The sequence below is a fragment of the Pinus tabuliformis genome, chromosome 4_1, assembly GCF_031772625.1.
Source record: "Pinus tabuliformis cultivar Carrire ecotype Pingquan chromosome 4_1, CPIR1, whole genome shotgun sequence".
NCBI classification, from domain to species: domain Eukaryota; kingdom Viridiplantae; phylum Streptophyta; class Pinopsida; order Pinales; family Pinaceae; genus Pinus; species Pinus tabuliformis.
The window spans coordinates 513,731,270-513,751,894 of NC_142303.1; the positions used below are offsets into that span (position 1 = coordinate 513,731,270).

The following is a 20,625-nucleotide window of genomic DNA, read 5'->3' on the forward strand; positions in this document are numbered from 1 at the left end:
ATGGCATTGACAATTATGAACAATTGATGACAATGTCAATAATATTGACAATGATGAAAATGAAGATGATGGCGATGACATGAATTTTGATTATGATGATAAAGACGATAGTGGTTACAATGACAATGATGATGATGGCAATGATTATGATGATGACGATCCTAATGACGTTGGTGAATCTTCCCAATTTTAGATGTTGTCATTGTCATAATCATAAGCATTATCTTTGGTGTCATGATCATCATTTTCATCTAGGTCATCATCAAAAACAATAATGGCATGAATGATGATGATGCATGATTACAACAATGTCAATAGAAATTACATTAATGATGACGATGGGGATGATAAAAATGACAATGACGATGATAATGGTGGTGATGATGATCATCATCGATCATCTGTCAAAAATAGAGTTGTTATTTCTCTTACGTATATCAATGTGTCCTAAACAACCCTTTTCTAGCACTGATCACATTTTTTGGGTTGATGATATTTCTTACAACATCTACAATTATTAACAATTGCAAACAATGTCCATAATGATGATGATGATGGCATGAATGGTGATTATGATGATAATGTAATGATGGCAATAACAATGACAAGGATGATGGTGATGATGATGACAATGATTATGATAATGAGAATGACCTTACAATCTTATGGATTCGTGAACGATTACTAGTTTCAATACCATCTTCTGGATACGTATTACTATCATACTTTTTAAATTTTCTGTCTCTCTTGAGGTATCTTACTATAATGGTGTTGTCAACACTATAAAGATATCTTGTTGTAATGGTGGTTCTAATGTTAGCACTAGCAAAGTTTAGTAGGGAGGATGCTACTACAAGAGGAATTCCTTCTAAGTGACTATGGCATTCAAAATGAGGCTTTATGGGCTGCTTGTTAACACATGTTCTCATGCTCATATAAAATTAATGTGAAAAGTTGCTTTAATTGGTTCCCATGCATAATTGATATTGATAATGGGGTGGTATAAAATTGTAATGGGCATATCCGTTAGTTAGTTATGATGGGTCAACAACTTGAAACCATCCAAGTGACATTTCACCTTGGAATAATCGTCGCTCGTGCGAAAACATGAAGTTTATGTAAATGAAAGTTGTGATTGTAGTGGAATTAAAACCATCGAGAAATATCAAAGAAGACGCTGCCTACCAGTTTTGAAAGACACCCAAGGCATTGAACAACTATTTGCGTTAGGATGTAGTGAGGGAATCGAAGGAAATTTGGCAGCCCTAAGTTGCCATTACTATTGCCAATCACACATTCAATAGTAACCATAAAAGGTAGCCACATATAAACAGAACCTCGAGGTGTTGACAGTCAGAATCTATTGTAATAGCTTTGACGTATATATAGTTTTGTGTTTAGATGAGAATGAAGTGGGCTTCATCCAGGGTTCGGCTCAATCCTCATCCATTCCATGCAGTGGTGTTTAATTCGCCAAGCAAGAGAATATTACGTGAGTGTTCAGAGTTAAATCAACAGAAATCAAGGACGTGTGATTGTCAAATTATTGCTCCTCCCTTATGATTGAGCGCTTGATGCGATGGTCATTATCCTTGGGTGATACTTTTATTCCCCATTTTCTATTGAAAAAGTAGCATTTTTCTGTTCGATTATGATAGGATTGGATGAACGCCGGTTTGGGTGGATGTAGACCCATGTTTTTTTGTGGTGATCTTCAAATGTCTTGAGGATAAGAAAAAAATCCTTGACCAAGGTCCATGGTTTTGGGGATGAGTTGGTCTTCTAGTGAAGCCATGGTTTCCCAACTTCAATCCTCTCACTATGTTGTCGATGACTACTCTAGTATGGGTAAGATTCCCAGTTTTCCCATTCACTTTACCCATCTAGATCTCTTAGAAAAAGTGGGCAATTTCTTAACACAGGGTTCAAAATTATTACAACAATATACTCATTAATCACTAAATATGTCATTTGTAGGAATTGCAGTTAGGTGGGGAGGATAACACTCCTATCCATTTTTAAAGCTACACCCAATTAATAAGTTATCCATGTGCCACAATAAATGCAATTTTTATGACTATAGTGACACATCCCTCGAGATTTCCTTCCACACCAACACTTTTATCCATGAACTAAAGAGTGACTATTTCATTATTATATTATACATACATGTTAATATAAGCATTAAAATTTGTATTCCTTTGTAAAAAATGCTAGTACAAGAGATACATTTGATCACCTTGTCTTGTATCCAATATCCAATGTTGACCCCTATATCCTTAGATCTAGAGTGAAGGTTTCATTTCTAATGTTGTGTTTGAGCTTAAATTCTAATTAAATATTTGGGTTAGCCAAGGTCATTACTTAACTTAATGGCTTTGCAATATACAATGTATCATATTTTTTTTAAGTTCAATTGGTGAGATATGTCTAGGGGATTGAACTTTCGATCACTTGGATACACAAGGGCTTGCCAACATGATTTTTTCCAATTGTGCTACTACCCTCAGAAAATATACAATGTATCATATTAACATCCACTTAAACCAAATTGACTTTTGGGACACATGTCTCTTTGATGATGAAGGGAATCCAATTATGTGATGTCAAACACATTCCCTCACAAACACTCACAAAGACCCTACACTTTTTAGGGTTCGAACCTAGGTTGTCTGTTATCAAAACCAACTCACAAAAAGATAGAAAAGATAGATCAACAACTTAGAAATCAGCCTCTTCAAGGGGGCAACCTCCTTTACATTACACAAAAGAACAATTATTGGATGATACAAATGACAAAGCCTCATTTCTATATATAGGAGTCTAAGGGGTCACAATATAATCAAAGTCAACATAACAATAATAATATAAGGGCACAAAAATAACAATAGTGGGCTTCTATGGGGCACAATAATAACAATATGGGGACAATAAGGGCACAACAATAACAGTAAGGGCCACAATGACACTAGTAATGGGGGAATCACTAGTGTTATAGGGACCTAACATTGTCTATATGGAAACACTGTATAATTTTGAATTTATTTATTGTAGATTTGTACATAGATGGATATTCCTTTCTTTGCATTTATCTTTTAGACTTCTTGCTTTCACCAATTGATTTAGAGCTTATGGAGTCTCAAGTAGCACCAATCCCCTTGCTTCTATTGGATTGAATAACATGATTTCTCTTTTGAAATCCATAATATCTCATTCACATGCTTCCTATTTCTCCCATAAGACTTTAGCACAGACTCCATGATCATGTTTGTGTCCCTCTTAATAACGCACTCCTTGGAAGGGGCCATAAAATCTTTTATTAGGACTAAACTTGGATGTCTCTTCTTCCTTGCCCTTTGATTCTTCATTCAATCATACCACCCATCAACTTGTTATTTTTCCATTTTTCTTATAATGACCTTTGTTGTTGGGAAGGTGCCTTTCAAGTATTTTGTCTTTGCATATAGATACACATAAAGTATCATTATTTTAATCTAATGGACGTGGTTGTTAAAATCACCAATATTTAATTAAATATGCATTGTTATACCTTTGCTCAAGTCAACTTCAATTCAAATTCTAACACATGTGTGTATACCCTTCCTTGCTTAGTTTGTATATTGTTGTAAGTCCCCAATATATTTATGTTGGCTTTTGAAAGATCATCTCATCCCAAAATAAGTAGGGGGGATTCAATATTCAAATCCAGCAGAGTGGGGTTGAAGAAATGGATATTGAAGATGGATTCAATTATAGAAACTATCTTTTGAAAAAAGGTTAGTTTTGCCCCAAAAAGAAAGTCCCTCCTTTGAGACCTTGCCACAACTTCCATAGTTGTGAAATTTTACAATAATAGAACCTCTAGAGTAGAGGTTTACCATATACTTAGAACTTAGGTTGGAATTGATTTGATTCTTGAACTCTTTAGATGATGACTAGAGATCATTAAATACATAGTTTGAAGCGTTTGCTTGTAGTTATTAATGAACTTGTTAACCATCCATAGATGAATACTTCCCTTGCACATGTGCTTGATTTTGTTAATAATGAAAGAATCCTACTATGTTTTTGGTATATTCGACAAGACTACATCTTTAAAATAAAGAAGATTCAATTCTTAATGCTTTGCAATCCTGTAAGAGGGAGGGACAATCGAAGTCACGCAGGAGGAGGTATTCCCTTTGTTTAGCGAAACTCTACAGAGATAAAGCACTAAATGCAAGATTAACCCCTTGTTTATGTGATAATTAGGGAATATATATCTATTCTCTCAAAGATTAGTCTTATATATTCAAAAAGAATTTCTCATTTATTCTAAATAACACTTAACACTGTTTATAGAATAATTTCTCACCATTACAATCACAATAATCATTTTTCAAGGCAAAAACTACATCAAAACTTTTTGAATATGCAAGTAGATAATCTCCACAAATGAAGATGAAAACATATTTTGAGCATGTTTAAAGTGGATTAAAATATAATAATAAAAGACACAACAAAAATCTTGATACAATAATAGCTCAAATAATTATCTTTAACAAAAATCTATTAAAAATTACTATAAAATTATAAAATGAAATTAACATTAATAAATAATCAATTAATTTATATAAAATCCCAATTTAATAATGAATAATTACTTAATTCTTTAAGTTCCACTTCAAAGAAAGCATTGACACATCAGCTAGAGAAGGGTGCATTATTGTTTTGGAGTAAGAGAAGGGTGCATTATTGTTTCGGAGTTCTATGTCCGTCGCATCAATATTTTATTTGATGTGCCCAATTATTTTTCCAAAGTAAAACTATTATTTAGCTTAAATAATAGAATGTATAATATTTCAAATTCTATAAAATGTATAATATTTCAAATTCTTTGAAAATCCGTTTTACTGAAACACAAATATATGGCCGTCGATGACATGATCAGACGGTAGATATATTATCCCGCCTTTAAATTCAAATCCTCTTGGTAGTTTGGCGCCATTGCGCGTATCCCTCTCAACGAGCTTAGTAGCTCGCATATGAACAATCATGGTTTGCAATCGCATAAACATTGCCCCAGAATCGATCCACGAGCCACCAGATCTCTCTCTACACGACTTCCAACAGTTCATCTGCATTTCTTCGTGGTCAAAACGATTTCAGAAAAGGTATTTTTCTGCAAGAGAGTGCTAAAATTGCAAAGCGCCATTATTTTCTTGTCACCTTCATGAATCCTCTACGCCTTGTCCTAATGAAATTATTTAGAGTTCTTGATTGGAAAAATTTGCCATATTTCAACTTTTTGGAAATATTTCAACTTTTTGCCTTGCAGTTCATTCCCCAATGTCACTTCAGGAGCACGCAGGTAGTGATAAAACTTGGGTCTGGCATGCAACTGATTTCTCAGATGGGGAACTGAAGGAAGAACTCTTCTGCATTCGTCTTGGCTCTGTAGACAGTGAGCACTGTTCTTAGACTCTTCTAATCCTTGTTATGATCTTTTCTTTCTGTCTTTTATTTTTCTTTAATAAAATCAATGTTTGAGTACCTATATTCTTGGATCATTTCATTGAAGGGTTGATTTTGCATATGTTCTTAGGATGCTTTTGTGCAGATTATAGTGGGTTGGTAAGGGATCCCCCTCCCCAAACACCCTATCATCATAGTTAAGACTTGAGTTTAGGGTGGCTTTAATTATCTCTGGTAATAGCAAATGATACGGAGGATTGTGCATAACCCACCCCCTTTCTGATTCCAATAAGCAGAGGTGGTCACTATGGTAATCCAATTTCAATTTGTAGTTAGAAAATGGGGTCACAACTTTCCATATTTTTTGTTTTGTTTTGTCTTTTTACATCAAACAAAAGTATATTTATTAGAACCATAGTCAACTAAACAAACAGGAAACAATTTATTTGACAGGTGGAAGAAATGATAGGCTTAGAGCAATTGAATTGTAGGCCATGCTTCTTGACAAATTGATGAACAGATGTCTCCTTACTTGAGATTTAGGTTGGCACCATGGCACCATCCTGTCCATCATTATACACTAATCTTGTCATTATCTTCTTCACTGTGAATGACTGGCCTGTTCTCTGCAAATAGATCTGGGCATAGAGGAGCCAATCCAAGAACAGTAATCTCTAGCACAAGACAATATTAATGATCTAAATACCTAATCCTGAAGCTTGAGTTTGATTTTTCTCTACTGGTTCTGAATCTCTGATTGAGAATCTCCCACTCGTCATTATCAAACCTTCTCCTTCATCATTGGCATCAGCTGCACTGCTGAGGTAATTTGGTTGGTTGTCATTGGACTTGAGAGCTTGAAGTTTCAAATGATTATAGTAACAGACAGCCAGAAAAGCCAGTCCACACCCACTCAAGTTTATGACTGTAACCTTTTCATTTATTACAGACAAAGATTATGTTATGAGCAGCCAGTCCTTGACAAGACCAGCAACATTCATAGTCAAGGCTGAAGTCTTTCCTATCAGAAGAAACACTGCAAGATTAAGAGCCAAGGCACAAGCAGAAATGTCATGTAATCCAAATCAAAGGAAGAGACCCTGATTATCAGAAATGGGTATTCTACTAAGGCCCAGGGGGTGCTGAGAAAAACAAGGCAACAAGGAGCAACAAAGATGTGATGGGATTCAACTTAATCCCTTTTGATGTTCGTGGAATTTGTATGAGAACCAATTGGGTAGTCTCACATGCAACTGCACTTAACTGGAGAATCACCTCCCATGCATTCATCTTGGCCTCCCCATAAGCTGAAATAGTAACTCCAATGGATATGGCCAACATATTGGCCTCGGGCTCACCTTTATAAGCTTCTTTCTTCAGGGAAACCACAATCAAATACACAGCAATGGGAATTAGAGCTTTCAGCATTTGAAATAATGATACTGAGAGGAAAACATAGGCAGAATTTGAAAACCGGAGACCCAAAGAATACACTTATCAATACTATGGGTTCAATGAGCTTGAAGACTCTTACAATAGCAACAGCCAGTGTTGAGTAGAAGCCCATGTGAATCATGGTGGGACTGATCACACTAAAGTTGTCAAGCAATGGCAACTCCAATGGATATGGCTAACATATTGGCCATGGCCTCACCTTTATAAGATTCTTTCTTCAGGGGAACTGCAATCAAATGCATATCAAATGGGCACAAGAGCTTTCAACATTTGAAATATCGATACTTTGAGAGACATGCACCAAGGGCTGCATCATTTAGGATTTGTACTCAGTTTAGGTTTCATATTCAAGGGGAAGTTGTTATGCTTTCCACCACTTCATAGATTGTTAGAGTGATGAAACAAAAGAGGCTCCCTCTTGAGGCTAGATTATGTCATTCATATCAGCTGTGTTGTTGATGTCCTAGCTCAGCCAGGTCTTGCCAAAACTCTGTTGAGGTTCAAAATTTATTATAAACTGAAATGTCTTCACAAGAATTGACCTCATAAAATGCCATAATCACAAGATATTCCATACATGGCTGTGATTATGGCTCGCAAGACCCTTAGACTTTGAGCAATGAGGCTCGCAACATCACTTATGATTATGCACTCTACAATTTTGTGACCAGCTGAATGTCAAGCAATTGAACCACGATTTAAATCCTATTTTGTCAGCAATAAGTACTATACTTTGTCTTTATTTAGTGTAGAGAACCAAGCACTTATTCTGCTCATCTATAGAAGGGACAATGGTTGTTTGCCTATGAGGTATAAGGAAATCCTATCAGATGTTTTGTATTTTCGTATGGAATTGAATCATACTCCTGCACACTGTAACATTCATATATATCAACCTGTAGAGGCTTTAATAACACCTGTTATTCTGGTTAGTGATTTTATTGGACCTCATGTGCATATCCTACATGCACAGGATGGACTATTCATATGTTACAGGGTATTATTCTTATTATTTAGGGTGCACATCTTCAGGTGCTCAAGAACGATTACTAGAACAGTCAGTTAATTCTGCAATTTAAAGGATGAAAAAGGAGGTTATAGGAGTCTAGTTTTGGTTCTCATCCACAATGTCACACTAGTCTCCCTGGGCATGGTTCTCATGGTTTAATAGTGACTTGAGGAGTCATAATACCACAGATCACTAAACACGAACAGCTAAGGTAGCCCAAGGACAATAGCCATCTTTACACATTAATTAACAGGTCTTACATTAATTATCCTAGGGGGTTTTAATACTTCCAAATGCTTAAAAAACAGTTAGCAGAGCATTCACATTACACATTCCAGCAATCTTTTCTATAAACCAACCAAATGCAGTCAGGAGAGCCCTCCTTTTAAACTATATAACCTTATTGTTAGTATGATCAACCTTATTTTAATATATAGTGTGACAAACCGTATGTGACAGGCAAGTTAATAGTGTATGTGTTAGACTTGATTTTTCTTCTAGTTGATTATGAGACTCTGTACTCAAGGTCATAAGAAAAAAAAATCCGAAACTTTTTAGCTAGTGAAGTATAAGTTCCTGAAAGTTAAATAGTAACTATCTCTATCCAATTACCCACTGTGTAGTCAGGCATATCATTGATTTTAGCAAGCCTTAGCATTTTCCTGTCTACCTGGATAAGGAAGCAAAATACAAACGAATAACTATCTTATCCCTGGTTGAACAGGACAGGTAAAAACCATTGTTTCCTTAAATTAGTTTCATCTTTTACCCCTATAATAAGTTATTGTGTCAGGTTTCTGAACTCTTCCCTGACACACATGAAAGTCACATGCAGTTTCAACAATGGTATTGATAAATTATAACAAATTCTTGTACAAGAACATTCTTATAGTCGTTGCCTCTCAATGCCAAGCAGATGTTGCAATGAGAATTTTGTCCAACCATCCAAAATAGTAAATACATAGCTCCTCCTTCTTCCTTAGTCTTATAGCTATTGCAATATGATTAACAGAGCAAAGATTTAACCGTGTCCTTAACATTAGCACTGAGATGATATACACTAAATCCTGCCATAGTCACTCTAGCTCTCCATTTTCCTGTAACTTCATACCTCTCAATCCTTTCTTCTCCCTCACAAGCAATTATGTTCACTGTGTTGAACTCGAATGAGGCATCCTCTCAAGAGGGGTTATTGGCCCACATAACAAAGGCACACACAGCAAGAGGGTTATTGAGCCTACACAATGAGGGCATACAACACAAGAAGGTTATTGAACCTATATATCAAGTTTTCCTAGGTTGGAATTAACCACAAACCTAGTTTCAAATAAATCAAATTAAATATGGCCTTACCCATAATTACAGGTATGATACCTACAAATGATTTGGGGCCACACGTATAGATACACCAATAAATTTCAACCACAAACCTGTAAATTTCATTTTCCTTCACACCTGTAAAATTGTTGAATGCCTTTCCTCCATAACAACCGAACAACTCTAGCATAACAAGTGAAACAACTCTTTAACAAAATGGAGAGGGGAGGTGCAAGTAAAACAACTCTTTCAAAAAATGGAAGCTCTCTCAAATCGGGCAATGATGACTCCAAGGACTGCCTTTTGAGTTTTTTAATTTCCTTTGAACTCTCCTCTCCTTTTAGCAGACATTTCAAGGGCAAAGATAATTGCATTTCTAGCCTTCCCATTTTTTGTTCCTTTCTTGTGGTGGTTTTCCCAACAATTTCCACCCTAAGTAGCGTTGTTGTGGACGAAGTTTACTATTTTCTTATAAATGACATTTTGCTCCTTCCTTCGAACGTTTCGAACAGCTTTAGGTACCATTGTTTCCTTTAGAAATGACGGTTCCATGTTTAATTCGTTGTTTCGTTATGATGTCCTCTCTTTAACCGTGGTGACCTACGTTGCGTTGTATTTGGTATAATGGTGTCTCCTAAAAATTGTACCTATCTCAGTTGTATCGACTCTGAAGGTCTGGGAAGTATTTGATTTGCTTGAAATTTCTGCTATATTTCAGTCTCACTCTCTCAAGCAACAATTGTCTTGAAAACAAGTTAGCAATTCTTTTGGCAGCTTTATACGGTTCAGTTTACAATCCCCTGCCACACTTCTCAGAGTACCAAGATAATTTATATGTTCTCTTTTTTGTTTTAACTGTCTTCTGTGTCTGTTGATGTATGACTAAATATAATAATATAGTTGAACTACTCATATTTTAATGTTCTCATGTAGTTTTTACTACACGATAGAGTTGAGGTCTCTCGGGTTTCCCCGTAATCTTACCCTTGGTAGTCTACCGACATCTTTGAGGTTTGTTCATAGGTTCCAACCAAATCATGTTACAAACCACACATGATCAGAGTGACATGTGGACTAGCTGAAGAGGAAACCAGAGCAGGGTACCTCCTAACTGTTATTCTACCCCGGATTCAGAGGAGCAGCCAGGATTTTATCCATAGTTTCTTTCCTTCCAACTTTAGATGGGATCTCACCTCAACCTTCTGCCTTGGTGGTCAATCAACATCTTTGACGCCTGTTTGGGGTTGTGCCATATTAGGTTACAGATCATACATAATCAGACCGAGTTATGGACCAGCTCCAGACAGATCCAGAGTATGGCGCCTTCCACCCATTAGGGGTAAATCAGCTCCAGACTGATCCAGAGTATGACACCTTCCACCTATTAGACTAGGCCATACATAATCAGAGCGAGTTATGGACCAGCGCCAGACAGATACTTTGCAGATCCAAAGTATGGCACCGTCCACCCATTAGGGGTAAACCAGCTCCAGACAGATCCAGAGTATGGCACCTTCCACCCATTAGGGGTAAACCAGCTCCAGATTGATCCAGAGTATGGCACCTTCCACCCATTAGGGGTAAACCAGCTCCAGACTGATCCAGAGTATGGCACCTTCCACCCATTAGGGGTAAACCAACTCCAGACTGATCCAGAGTATGACACCTTCCACCTATTAGACTAGCCCTACATTTAGCAGAGTAGAGATAATATTTTCAAGAGTTTCCTTGCTTGGACATTAGATGATAGGAGAGCCGAGCATCATCATTCCTATGCCTCCCGTAGGATCACACAACTAGATCCTTTCTTAAGCTTTTGGCAATTCCAACAGTGATCCAATAGCCTGGTTCCCACCACCATTGATATCATCCCATCCCTCTCTCCAGACTTTTAGTGCAGACACTCTGTTGTATCCCTACATTTATGCTACTATTAGATAGTTTGATGGTTTTTTTTTCCCGTTTTGATGCCTTGAGATGTGAAGATTCAAGAAATTTGATCGTTTTGATGCCTTGAGACATGAAGGAATTTGATCTTGTTGAAGGCTGAAGCTCCGCATTTTTTAATAATTCTTTTGTGCCAATGGGCTGTGTATCACTGTTTGGAAGAGACGTGCACAGTAGCTCTTAGAATAATCATTGAATCACCCACCACTGTTGCCTAGCAGGCCCCTTGAGCTTCAGGAAGCTGGAGGCCTTTGAAGAGGGCTTGAGCCTTCACTTGTTTGTTCACGAAAATACCAACCTGCCGTAATATCGACTCTCTTGATTTCATCTGAAGTCAATGAAGGCTCCCTGCCCCTGCCATTCCAGGTTTCTTTTAAAGGTGCCATCAAGGAAAAGGGTTGTTATACCTTGATCCAGCATCCAGGGTTTCACGTCTTAAAGAGACACATCTTGAGAAATAGGTGGATGGTCCATACTGTCTTCCCAAGATTAATGCACTTGCCATTGCGTGGGATACATTGTAGGTGTTTCCAAAGGAAACGGGCCAAGGACTCGCAAAATGGCGAGACAAGGGATCCTTTTATCACCGACTTTGTTTGAAATAGTTATGGCGAAGTCCATCTTTCCACCAGGCCACTTTGTCGGACAAATATTTCAACAACAGTTTGGCTTCCATGGCTTGGTTAGATATCATTGGATCTCTTATTGCCAAGCCCCACTACTCTCAAATGGGGCTCGAACCATAATCCAATTGATTAAATTGAATATTTTGTTGTCCGCTGTCTCCTTTCTACAGGAACCACCTTATCTCTCTCCCAAGGATATAGGTAACCTACCGGTGCCAAGAGGGCTGAAATCAGGAAAAGTGACAATACATCTTACCTGGATTATCATATTGATATTTACTGTGACTAGATTGATTCATTATCCTTTTGGCTGTACTTACCCATGGGTTTTATTTTGCTCTTATTACATTCCTGAAAGATTTGCGGAAGATCTCAAAGCGCTCTTCTTTGTTTAATCCGTCTGTAATGATTGTTTTCCAAAATATGCTTGCAAAAATATGCTTGATCTCGCAATTGACTTTTGCCCCCACATTCGGCAGAGTGGAGATGATATTATCAAAATTTCATTAGATAAGAAAGCAGAGCATCCTCATTCGAGTGCCTCACATAGTATATCATACAATTGGATCCTTTCATGAGCTTGACAATTCCAACAATGAGCCAATAGCTTGCCCCCCCCGCCCCTCCTCATCAGGGTTAGAGGACATTGACATCATCCCATCACTCTCTTTTGCTTAGCACCAAGCTTTCCAGATTACCAGTATAGACTCTCCAATTGTATCTCTATGTTTATGCTACTTTTAGATTTCCAATATATATATGTTTATGCTATATATATATATATATATATATATATATATATATATATATATATATATATATATATATATATATATATATATATATATATATATATATATATATATATATATATATATATATATATATATATATAATCAGTTAAACTGTGTTTAGGTTGAGATCAGCTCCAATGGTTGATGGAAGAATGATTTGTCTAATTGTAGGATGTTGTCAATAGGTTTGTGCAAGGCTCTGTCTCACTAAGTGCCTTACGGAATAATTTTTACCCTTCACAAGTGGCTCCCACTCTCAACCCCTCTCCATTAAATCGACCCCTCTCCATTAAATTTGAACATGACATTTCATGAGTTAAATCCAACACAAACTACTTGATCCACACTAGATAGGTTTATTCTATTGTTAAATTTGAAAATGACATTTTATGGGCTAAATCTGACACAAACTGCTTGATCCACACTTGATAGGTTTATTCTATTGATATATATATATATATATATATATATATATATCTATATCTATATATCTATATATATATATATATATATATATATATATATATATATATATATATATATATATATATATATATATATATATATATATATATATATATATATATATATATATATATATATATATATATATATATATATTTGTCTTGGTTACACTTAAACTACACAATTGTCATTGTTATATTTTTTTAACTTTATTTTTTCTCACTTTAGGAGTTACTTTTAAAACAACGCATTTTATTTATTCTATTGTTGTATATATATTTTTGTTTTGGTTACACTTTAACTACACAATTGTCATTGTTATATTTTTTAACTTTATTTTTCTCGCTTTAGGAGTTACTTTTAAAAAAACGCATTTTATTTATATTGGATATATTTTTTAATTCCATTGATTTGTTTGTATCATCATTGGTTGAAGATCAGCGAAAGTAATGTGGTGTCCGTGGCAGAAGATGAGCTAATGCGCATTCTCATATTGATGCGAAACTTTGTGCCTGGATATAAGCAAATTGTTGAGGGTGATTGGAAAGTGGCAGCAATTTCTTACAGGTCATATGATCTAGAAGGGAAAACTATTGGTTCTATTGGTGCAGGGCGTATTGGCAAAGAACTACTTAAGCGTTTGAAGGTATTCATTCTTAGGATCTAGTACTACTTCATGATGTTGCAAACTTCTTTTCAAAAATCAGTGCTCCATAATTCTTACGCATGCATGCTGTTTGTTTCAAAATTTCAATCTAATAATAATAAACATTACATGATGTTGAATTGAATTGCATTCCTTTGTACAGCCCTTCAATTGTAAGCTTCTTTACCACGACCATCTTTCTATTGGACCCGAATTGGAAAAGGAAACTGGAGCAACATTGGAGACAAATCTTGACGAAATGCTACCTAAATGTGATGTACTTGTCATTAATATGCCTCTTTCTGACAAAACTAGGTGCGCCTTATCACAATTTCATAAATAATCTCTCCCATTATTCACTCAAACATCAATAGCACCTATATATTTTGTACAACTTGTGAACAAAAACCTAATTATTGTTTCTCTTGCCCTTTCCTTTTGGTTACAGTAGGGGAATGTTTAACAAGGAAGGTGTTCTCTACCAAGCCTAGCTTTTCTCTCAGAATCTTAACATCCCCTTTGCAAAGGGTTTCATTAGAATGACAACAACCCGCATTTAAAGCATTTCTCCACCCATCCTAATTAGAAATACAATTTTGGGTTCTCTACTAATTTTCTCCACACCCATTTAATCTAACAATGGACATAGAGCATGTATATTTATACTTGTATGTTGGAAATACCATTTTATACTTTAATGTTTATTATTTTTGTTTTATTATTATTACTTGAATTTCTTCTTAACAAGTGGTTGTGTTTCTTTTGGTTTTAGTGAAAGTATGGGCTCCAATGTTGGCTCTCTTATTATGGAGTATAATTCATCTTTGAGAATTTTTCAATTATTAAAGTAGGTTAGTCAATTGCTTAAAATATTAAATTTATTTCAAAAAGTTTTTGTTACTTTATAGGTTAGACACTGGCTTGAAATATTAAACTTATTTCAAAATGTTTTTGTTACTTTATAGATAAGGCATAGATTTCTTGGCTCTATGATGAAAATAATGAAGGGAAAATACATGTTAATATGTTACTTGTGCTCTTTGACTGAAAAATACACGATGAGAGAAAAATGTATATTATGCTAATTGAGGAATGTTTTTCACTTTTCGAACTTATAGTATTGAATTTCACACACTAACACTTTACAACAATGAACTAACAATATTCATGATGAAAATAGCAATATGGAAGATTTATCTGCATAATGAAAAAGGCAATATGGAAGATTCCGATCACGTTCCAAGGCATTTCTTAAAATGTGGATGTGACAAAAGGTTGTTGTGGAAGTTGTTGTTTGTATATGGAAAATTTCTTGATCATTGTGTATAATCCTAATGTTGATAGATATGTCTACTAAATGCTTCCAGTTAATGGGGCATTGATTTGAGCATTCAATATATTTTTATTATTTATCAAAGTATTCTTTTGTTGTATTTGTATTTTTCAATTTATGCCTTACGGCGTTTCCTTTGCAACATCTAGTGCAAATGCTAGTATATCTTACCTCATTTTATGGTTAACATTGTATAACAAAAACATGCGTTGTGTTATGTAATTAATACTAACATGTAATATTGATTTTTTTTGTCAGAATGCTATAGGTAATGATTTCCAAGACGATGATCCAAATTATGTTCAACATATATCAGGAGATGATGAGGATGAGGATGAGGATGATGGTGGTGAAGGAGGAGATGATGATGATAGTTGCGGTGTTGGTGATGATGTGGATCAGAGTAATGAGGATGGTCAAGATGATCATGAGGATTATCTTGGTGGTGGTAGCTAGGCATGCACATGCATTGTTTTTTATGAAGAAATTATTGTGCAGAATGACATTGTTATGTTTAGATGGGTGTTGTGAATTTACCCTATATCAATGAGACATTTTGATTTTGTAATCATACGATGAGTTTGATTTATGTATGTTGTTAATTTATCGTAGAATAACGATATTCATGAAATATTTTGATTTGTTAATCATATTTGAATTTTACTTGTTTTGATTAAAAATAATATTGATTTTATTAGTATTATGTTGCTATTTTATACATGTTTTGAAAATTGTTAATGACACATTGTTATTTTTTTGGATGGATGTTGTCAATTTCTCTTAAATTTCTTTACAAATGATTTTGAATTGTGATATTTGCTTTAATGATATTTAGAAACTATCATATATTTCACTATGAATCTATAAAGGGGGTCATATATGTAAAGAAAAATATACTCTATATAAGAAGTCAAATGCGGATGTAACCATGGATGCAAAATTGAAAGTAAAATTGGATGTTAAACTAGGAATTAATACAAAATGCAAACAATTGACATACAAAGTGTTTTAAATTAGAAGTGAAAAATTGTGCAATAGTTGACACAAAGAAGGGAACAAAACATGGCATACAAAAGGATATCAAATTGGGCAAAAACAAGGACACATAAATGGGCACCAAATTAGATGCAAAAAAATACAACAACTAGATGTAAAATAAGATGCAAAGTTGAGCGTTAAAAAGAAGCAAAAAACGTTACAAATTAATATGCCAAATGATGATGCAAATAATGGTGTAAATTTGGGATGCAAACTTGGGTGCAAAAAAGGAAAAAAAAAAAGATGTAAGAAAAGACATAAAACAAGATGAAAAATGGGGCTGAAAAAAGGTGAAACCAAGGATGCCATATTGGATGTAAAAAATGATTCCTAATCACATGCAAATTTAGGCTCGAACTCAGACACAAAATTATATGCAAATGTGGACACAAAATGAGGCAAAAAAAGATGCAAATTTGGATGGTGAAAACGATGTAAAACTAGACACCAAAAAAATGCAAAATTGGATGAAAAAGTCGGTGTAAATAATGGTGCAACATTGGACACAAGTAGACACAAAAAAATGGTGCAAAAAGGGGCATAAAATAGCTTAAAATTGGATGCAAAACTTGGTGCAAAAACAAATACAAAAGTAGACGTAAAAAATGGCTCTAAATTGAATGTACCATTAGACACAAAATAAGATGCAAAGGTGGACACAACACATGACTCAACATAAGATGCAAATATAAATGCAAATTTGGATGCTCAAAATGATGTAACATTAGATGCAAGAGATGGTGTTAAAAATGATGCAAAATTGGATGAAACAAATGACGCAAAATATGGTGCAAAATGAGATGGGAAAAATGGAGACAAATCAAACGTAAATGTGGATGTAAAAAATGGTCCAAAAAAAGATGAAAAAATGGGCACAAAAATGGATGCAAAATTTGGTGCTAAATCAAATTCAACACATGGTGCAAAGATAGGCACCAAAGCTGGTGCAAAAATAGAAGCAAAAACTAGTGTAAGACTGGATACAAAACCTGGCATAAGACTAGATGCAAAAACTGACACAAAATGGATGCATAAAAAGGCGTTAAATTGGAGTCAAAATACAGTGTAAACTTGATGCAAATGATGGTGCAAAAATGGAAGCAAAGAATGACACAAAATAGGAAGCAAAAGAGAATGAAAAATAGATGCAAAAAATGACACAAAACTAGAAGCAAAACCTGTCATAAAATAAGATGCAAATCTTGGTTCAAAATTTGACACAAAAAATGATGCATAGTTTGGTGTAAAAAATGATGCAAAATCTAGCGTGAAAAAGGATGCAAAATCAGGTGCAAAAAAGGACGCTTTAAAAATTGTACAATAGAGCCAGATTTAGCGCTAGGTTGCTCATCACAATTACAAAAAAAATGCACTAAAATCTGGCGCTAAATCTGGCGCAAATCGCTGGTTTTGTTGTAGTGTGGCAGACCCCAACCACAGTCAAAAGAGCCAATTACAATTGTAGACACCCTAGCTACACAAAAGGAAAAGTATCCCTCAAAGGCATCCATCACCTATGAACGGGGAAGCCTGAAGACATCCACCTAGAGAGGAAGAATGAAAATGTTGGACACAAAGACTTCTCTACAAGATGCTGAGACAGTTCTACAGGAAGCTGAGAATTCTCTAGGAAAAGGAGTACAGGCAGTGGGAAGAAGCAGACAGAAAAGCATGGTTTCATGACCGAGAAGAGGACATCACTTCAGAAGCTTGGCATGACAGGGAGGCCACCAAGGCCATCAAATATGATGAGATAGATTAGTTGCTCAGAGGATGAGCAACACTTTCAGTAGGGGGGTGATGATGAGCCCCAAAAATGGATAATTATATGGGCTCATTCAACATCCTAATTTGACTTAATCCACCATTCTCATTAGTTTATTGCATGTTTTTTATTAAATTTATGCTAATAGAGTGAATTGGGTTAGTCATTATGCCAACAAGTCTAATGGGTGCTTTGTGCAGTTTTTTGGTCAATTTTGAGACAAAATCAAAGGTTTTAATGAGCACTTGGCAACCAAATTCGTGGGAGAACAAGGGAAAGGATTTGTAGGAAGGTGTCCCCTCCATTTATGGGCCTTTACCTCAAATTTTCCACCATCAGCTCAGAGTTCAAGGGCCACCAAATCGATCATCACAATGGCAGCCGAGCAAGTGTTAGTAAAAGTGTTGTTAACTACAATTTTTGGCAACCAAGTTCCTAAAATTTAGGAGGGTTGTTGGGGTCCTCAATTTGTATATATAAGAGGGCTTAGGGCCTCATTTCAGTTAGTCACTTTGTAGGCATAAGTTAGCTAGTTTGTAGTTCGATTTTGGTCATTTTTTAGGCACTAGTTTAGCTCTACATTTCAGCACATTTGTAAGCTTTTCCTTGTGGACATTTTTTGGAATGTAACTATTATTTTGATCAATAAAGATGAATCCAGCTTTGCACCAGCTCTAAATCTCTCTTAGGAGGCTATAGCTCTTGGGGTTGGGCCCATCTCAAGTGCCTAGTACCTCCTTTGTTTATCTTTATGTGTTTTTGTTGCATTCTTAGAATAAAATCTGCTATTTAGATTTAAATCTTGCTTTGTTATTTAGATTACTTTTGATGATTAAAAAGGATTTTTATGTTCAGATTGAGTTGATAGGTTATTAACAGGGAAGAGCTTCAGAAAAAGGCCATCAAGCACCTCTGATTTCACCTCTCCCTCAGTGGGATCAGGAGCTGGGATCAAGGTGACCTTGCTGCCAACAAAAACACAGTCTTTGCTTTGCCATGCAATCATTAGTGTTCGATTTTTATTTGCAGAAGTTGGTTACATGTTCATATTGTTGATTGCTTCGCTGCATAGTTGGTATACATGGTTTCAGTGCAAATAAACTTCTGTTCCATTTCTTTGCTGTTATCTAGGTCAGATTAAGTCAAAGTAATTAGTTTCTTGATTTTCCAAGTCTTCATTTGCCTAATTCGAAAGATAACTTGTAGAGCACCTGTAATACTTCTCCATCTACCCATACTCCATCAATCCCATTTGCTCCATCCCCTAACTTAGACTCTTGCCTCTTATTTGGTACGTTTTCACACTCTGCCCTAGTTCCTATACTCTCACACAACATTGCTTCTCTTATCTTTGAACCAACCCAATTCCCTTAGCCACTCTTCAGCCTCATTCACCAAGTCCTGGACATCCTCACACCCCTATCTCACCTCCATACCCACTCCTTCATCTTTCTTCCTCCATCCATCCTCCAAAATCCCATTTATGAACATCCTGTAGAAAAATTACAGACATCCTGTAGAAATTCCAGAACATCCTGTAGAACTCTTGCAGACTTCCTGTAGAAGCTCACGAATGAGGTTTCTTGATAGCCAAACACTTTGAAACTATCTGGAAGGGTGTTAGGGACCCCTTAGGCCCTCTCTGAACCTTCCTGACCTCCTCCAAGCATTTCCTCTCGCCAATCCACCTCTGCACAGTAAAAAACAGTTAAGTCGCATGCATGATGATTTTGACAACTTATTCAAAAATACCAAAAAGATGTTTTATTTAGATAGTGATAACTTAGACACATGTATTTTACCTTCCTAGAAGTCAATGGCATCTCTTTCAGTAGCTTTCATCCTCTCTTTTGCATCCGTAGGGCTAGCTAGTAAAATTAGGGTTTGCTAGGGTTTGCATTTCCTTTCAGCTTTTCAGTTTCTTTCTGCAAGTAGATTAGCTTCCTTTGAGTTAGCTTTCATCCATCAATTAAAAAGATTCTTCTCAGAGCTCATAGAAGTTGGCTTAAGCCCCTAGTGGACTTGTGCCAGCTGACCAAGTGACAGCCGCATCAAGAGCTAGTACTTGTGCATACAGCACTGTCGCTTCCAAGTTTGTTACGAACTACCAGGTTGATAAAATTAAAGAAGGGAGTTCTAGGAGTTGCAGCATTATTGTTGCAATACTGGGGCTCACCAGTGTTTGAGCATGGAGAAGGCCTTGTAGGGGTTTAATTACCTTCATAAGTTTACTTGATCCGGATCTTGGGGGGAGGCCCTCAAGATCTGAAAAATTGAAATGCCAAAAGAAAAAGAGGAGAATTCCCAATAAACAACCACAAAGATTTTTTTTTTTATTAAAACAGAGAATAACTGCAAAGGCTACATTGTGGCAGACAATATGTCCTTTTACAAAATGTGACTTGTTATTTATAGTATTTTTTAGTTGCAATACCACGGGTCAATTCCATAGGTGAATGAATACCATGGGTGGATGTCACAATACCGCGGGTCAATACCATGGGTTAATGAATACCATGGGTGGATGTCACAATACCATGGGCAAATACCATGGGTGAATGAATACCATGGGTGGACATCATTTACAATACCATGGGTGGATAAATACTGAGTGGATGCCACTTACAATACCATGCGTAAATTCCATGGGTGGATGAATAACAGTGGTGGATGAATACCATGGGTTGATGCCATTTTCCATTCGAATCATTCCTCCCTCCTTAAGAAGCAATGGTCCCCATTGCATGAAGTTCCCTCTCGCGAAGCCTTTGTTGAA

The 20,625-nt window shown here is 35.8% G+C and overlaps 1 protein-coding gene across 2 annotated transcripts; it reads left to right on the forward strand.

Annotated features, from left to right (window-relative positions):
• Positions 1-5,122: 5,122 nt before the first annotated feature.
• Positions 5,123-14,359, forward strand: LOC149176826 (formate dehydrogenase, chloroplastic/mitochondrial-like). 2 transcript variants are annotated; one of them, XM_089423206.1, is made up of 4 exons: positions 5,123-5,153; positions 5,318-5,443; positions 13,504-13,713; positions 13,877-14,359. In XM_089423206.1, the coding sequence occupies exons 3-4, from the start codon at positions 13,546-13,548 to the stop codon at positions 14,054-14,056; spliced, it is 348 nt and encodes a 115-aa protein (XP_089279332.1). In that variant the 5' UTR covers positions 5,123-5,153; positions 5,318-5,443; positions 13,504-13,545; the 3' UTR covers positions 14,057-14,359. The 2 variants fall into 2 exon arrangements, with proteins under 2 accessions (XP_089279332.1, XP_089279333.1); XM_089423207.1 differs by having other exon boundaries at positions 13,509-13,713.
• The last annotated feature ends 6,266 nt before the right edge of the window (positions 14,360-20,625 follow it).